The following is a 5,210-nucleotide window of genomic DNA, read 5'->3' on the forward strand; positions in this document are numbered from 1 at the left end:
TCTTCCGATCTCATCATGGCCAAAAATCTTGAAACAAATGGAGTCTCGATCATTAGTGAATATTCGAGAAAGACACAAACTATGAACCAACTTCATGCTGCATTTGAAATTCTCCATACCCATAATATATCGAAATGTACCATTATTAAGCTTATCCCGTTGTGCAGGAGTCAAGAAACTTGCAATTAAACTCTTCAAATCGTGGTTCCCCTTCCAGTAACCACGACAGTTAAACCAATCTCGAAACTCATAATATCTATCCCCTGGTTTTGTAGGTGGAACAGCAGGGACTAAAGGACTTGTGGGTATTATACGTTGTTTAGGTGCTTTAGGTGCTTTAGGATCTTTAGGTGCATTAGCTGCTTTACGTGCTTCAGCTGCTTTAGGATCTTTAGGTGCTTTAGGATTTGTAGGTGATTTGGATTTTCTAGATGCCATATGTTCAAAAAAAAGTAAAAGATACAAAAAAATAACATCAGAACATTATCAAAAAAATCAGTTAAAACTTCAGCTCTAAGAAGGCTGAAGTTCGCCAGTTACAAAACAAAAACTTCAGCTCCTAGAGCTGAAGTTCACCAGTTACAAACAAACATTCAGAAAAATATGATGTAGTTTTACAAAAATAAACACAAATTCAACTCCAAAATAATGCTGAAGTTCATAAAAATATAACAAAAACACAAAACACGAAACAAAACTTCAAGCTACCTAAACGAAGGTATCAATTGAAGTATTATAAATTCAAATCTACTGTTTATGATAGTCATGAGGCTCATCCACCACCTTTGGTCACTTTCTCATCTTGGGTTTGTTCATTTGTTTCAATCTTACAAGCTAAATAAGTGGAGTTCTTTCTCCAAGAGAAAAAAAATAAAGAAGCTATATAAGTGAGAGTAGATTTCTGCTGTCATGTTTTCTGACTACTCATGTGGCAGATGCAATGTAATGACAGCATCTCAGAAGCACCGGCCTCTCAGCTCGACCTATGCATATAGTCAGATGATATTGAAAAAATATATATCTGTGAGCGTCACCACAAAAGGTAGTGAGAGTATAGTGGTAGTTCGCATCCACTAGCTTATATCCTGATTCTGGTAAATACTAGGCAAACCTTAAGATAAGTACGGTAATCTACAGAGTATATGCCTGTTAATGCCATTATTCAAAATGTCCATTCTAATTTACTACTACCAAATGTAAGGTACAAGGACTTTTCTCATGGTTGTTCTCATTTTCTTTACTGTTTTCTCTTTAGTGGTTCAATTCTTATAGAGCTTAATATTGACTTCTCATGTCATTATCGAATCAGAATCGGATTTGCAAATGAGGAAAAAGCTTTATGTTCCACGTGTGGAAGACAAGAACAGAAAACATGCGAATGCTACACATCTCAAGCATTGAGGAAATGATTGCAAATTCAATAACATCTTGGAGCCAGCTCCAGTAGATGCTGAAGGAAATGATAGGGAAGATGGTACATATACTTCTTGTCTCCTGATGTCAAATTTCTTTATTTGTTAGCATTTGTTGTTCAAGTGATACTCTAATGTGGAAGTTCAAATCATTCTAGCAATAACTGTATTTGGGAAATCCTTGATGTATGTGATGATAACTTTCCTAAAGTTCACGTCTTGAATATATTGATATTTCCAGCACTCTAACCCTCACCGCACTGAAAAACTTATTTTGTATTCTGTAGATTCTGTCATAGTGTGGTGAAAGGTTCTAGACAATAACTTTACGTTTCATGACCGTTAACCTTTCCAATTTCTTTGTTTGTGACAACAGTTAGGCGCTTCCGTTGGATATTATGTCCATTCCTTTTAATATAAAGACTACAAATCAAAGTAGTAAGTATCTAAAGGAATCTGTTTTGCCGGCGAATTCTCAGTATTGAAAGTTTTCTCTCGAAAAGTTATGTTGTTGTAGGATATCATAATCATCAATGTTAAATATCTATGTAATCTGGGTTTGTGCTAGTGCCATGGAGCACTTGTCTGAAACATGCAAGATACAAACAGGAGAATAAAAGTGAAAGTATCATAGCTTTTCTATCATTTGGACCTTTCAATCTTTGAAAGTTTGCCTGCTTTAGATGGTGGAAGGCCTAAAAGATTATAAGTTTTACTAATGGAGAAGAGTAATAATAGCTTTTTGAGTTCTTGACTGAAGGATGACCTTATGCCTTCTTCAATGCTTAGACTACTTTTCTGCTATGCCTTCGTTTGATTTTGTTGTTGCTTGAGGCCTTCATCAAAAGAACTCAGTTATGGACTGGCTATCGTTTACATCTCTTATTCTGCAAATTCTGTTCGTCACGTACTTCTTATTTTTGTCCAGTTTGGTTTAGTTGGTTTTAAAAGTGAAATAGGACTATGGATTTAGTGCTAGTAATTGAAGAGATTTTCATGTTGCAGTCTGTTGGCGGATGAGCCTGTTGATTTGTTAATTTTACCTGGTAAGTACTTCCTAACTTTTCATCGTCAAACTTCTCGGATTCAAAACTTGAAACCAGATAATTTTGGAGTTGCATTTTGATTTCTGCTCTCTTTTTTTGAAGGACTTGCTTTTGACAAAGCTGGAAGGCGGCTGGGCCGTGGTGGAGGGTAGGGCTTTAATATCTTTGACTCTCTACTTCATCTTCTTCAGAAGTGATAGGTTTAACTGAAAGTGCAACCCATGAAAAAGAAAAATAAGAGAAGAGTCATTATAAGTTTCTCCCTCTTCTATAAACCTAATTATCCTCTTGTGGTGATCCTTTCTTCCTATGGCTTGTGAAACAGTTATTACGATACCTTCTTGACAAGATATCAGGAACGTGCAAAGGAGCGAAATTGGAAGCAACCTCTCAAGAGTATGTTTCTTCGTTACTTCTTTCTAGGACTGCATGTGACAGTTCTGATTTGTTCCAACAGATGATTTTAGCTGCTGCTCAGTGACTTTTTTCTTTTGGATTGCAGTTGCGCTTTCTTACTCAGTGCAGATATTGGATGAGGGCACTATACCACTAACTCCAAATGATGTTCTTGTTGATGCACTTGTATCACCTTCTGGTCTGATCCCCATTAGTCCAGCTGCACTGGAGATATTCCATTGATAAAGATGCTCCTCTAAAGACCCTCAGGCCTCAGGTCTACAGTTGCACCGAGTAGAGGTGACACAAAATCCTTTCACTTAACTAATGGATCTGACTGTGAAGAAATCATGTACTTTTACTTCATCAAGACTCAAGTGCAAGGGTTAACAGATGGTTTCTGTTTCATTGCATCTAGATAAAGAGCCTTGGGGAAAGTTCCTAATCTGTTGTATTCTACTGATATTGAGTTGAGAAACCTGAAGAAAACTGTGTCCTGAATGCGTTGTATTCTACTAGTGTTAATTGTGTAAGAGTACTCATATAGCTAAAGTAATACCCTTTGGTTTGAAGTTATTGTCCTTTGGTTTGAAGTTATTGTCACTCGCTCTCTACCTCCTTTTACCAAGACCCTTTAAAGTAAGACACTATACTTTACTTGTGTGAGCACATTCACATAATTAAGACTAGTTATATGAGACACATGCTAAACTCTTTCCTCTTGAATTGAGCCTTTATGAAGTGAAAAGGTTTAAGATCTTTAATTACACTTGTGGGATTTTTATATGTATCTTGGCTTAAAGCAAAGAAATGGAATTTGTATCTAAAGGGTTCTGTGGTAAAGCCTTTGTTTTGGATGAAGAGTTAAAGTAATCAATAACTAGTGATTATGAATTATGAGATTTGTGCAATAGTGGACTAGTTTTGAAATTCCATTTATCGGCTACTCATAACTTAGTTTAAACTCTGGGAGTCGAAATTCTTCCATAAGTTCTTTGAATTGCACATTAAGGACATGGTAGAGGAATACATTTGAACAAAAGAAGCATATTACTCTCAGGTAGGAGTGTTTAGTTCGATTTGATCCATTTTTTATCTAAAACATATTATGTTTATATGTTTAATTACATATGTGATCAATATTTCTGTACTTATATTACTAAGTAGGTTCGACTCTTTTTTTTTCCTCAAAATTTACAGGAAAATTAAAAATGTATCTTAATTATTTGGTACTGCTGTAGGCTCATAGGGGAACCTTTGCATTTAAAAAAAAAAAAAAAAAGAAAGAAAGAAAAGAAAAAAAAAAACCTAAATAACCTAAAAATGGGTTCGGCTTGGTCAATTTTTTATGAGGTCCACAACTGGTGGTGAATATTCTTGTTCACCAAGCAGATCTCACACTTGAAGAAGCAAGTAGAGTATTATTTATGGAGTAAACTTTTTCCTAGGGTGTACATGATCGAGTTGGTTCGGATTTTATGATTACCAAACCAAACCAATTGTATCGGGTTATTAATTCTAATGACCAAACCAAACCAATTAAATTCGGGTTTTTCAATCTCGGGTTTTCTCGTATTTTCGGGTTATTCGTATTTTTTTCTGGTAGAATTGTATTGGAAAAAAACTGAATTTATATAAGATGACGTGTCATAACACGTGGACCGGTCAAATAGTCAAAGCGTGGAATCAGTTAGAAGGCACGAGCAACAACAGATGCGGGAGAGAAGATACTTAAAGGCACGAGCTATTATTCAAATGAAATGAGACTCGTACCTGTTCGAGTCATTTAAAGCTCGAAGATCGAAGGAATTGAAGAAATGAATCTGATAGCGTAAAGGAGTCCAAATTCAGCATTAAATGCCAAATACGTTGAGAGAATTTGTATTTAATAGGAATGATTGAGTAACGTTTCTTTTAATGTCATTTATTGCTCAAATAATTGCCTCATTATGACAAAGGCATTACACTTTTCTCTAGAATTAACTATAAAAGGGGAAGATCTCAATATCTGTAGGACACGAAATATCATTGGGATTATACTGAAATATATACTTATTCATTGCTTTATTGTTGTTCTCAAAGTCTCTCATTTCTTGATTATCAGTAACCCGATTTCTCTCTTAATTTCTAGCTTTAACCAAATATTCAATTTTTTTTGGTTAAACAAATTGGTTCCGTTACCGGGAATCGGATAATCTATTCTTTTTAAGTTACATTTTATCTGTTGTTATCATCATGTCAAACAACAACAACAACAATAATGGTGATGAAAATCAAATCCATCAGAATCAAGGAGATTTACAAAACATTAACGTGGTTCCTTCCCCTCAAAATTCACCACGTCAATCTCGTGAAG

General features: G+C 35.2%; 1 protein-coding gene across 1 annotated transcript; it reads left to right on the forward strand.

The window, feature by feature from the left end:
• Nucleotides 1-2,269: 2,269 nt before the first annotated feature.
• Nucleotides 2,270-3,250, forward strand: LOC109216997 (5-formyltetrahydrofolate cyclo-ligase, mitochondrial-like). Its single transcript, XM_019381221.1, has 5 exons — nucleotides 2,270-2,310; nucleotides 2,418-2,458; nucleotides 2,561-2,606; nucleotides 2,784-2,854; nucleotides 2,961-3,250. The coding sequence occupies exons 1-5, from the start codon at nucleotides 2,270-2,272 to the stop codon at nucleotides 3,095-3,097; spliced, it is 336 nt and encodes a 111-aa protein (XP_019236766.1). The 3' UTR covers nucleotides 3,098-3,250.
• The last annotated feature ends 1,960 nt before the right edge of the window (nucleotides 3,251-5,210 follow it).

This window comes from Nicotiana attenuata, unplaced genomic scaffold, assembly GCF_001879085.1.
Source record: "Nicotiana attenuata strain UT unplaced genomic scaffold, NIATTr2, whole genome shotgun sequence".
In the NCBI taxonomy this organism is placed as follows: domain Eukaryota; kingdom Viridiplantae; phylum Streptophyta; class Magnoliopsida; order Solanales; family Solanaceae; genus Nicotiana; species Nicotiana attenuata.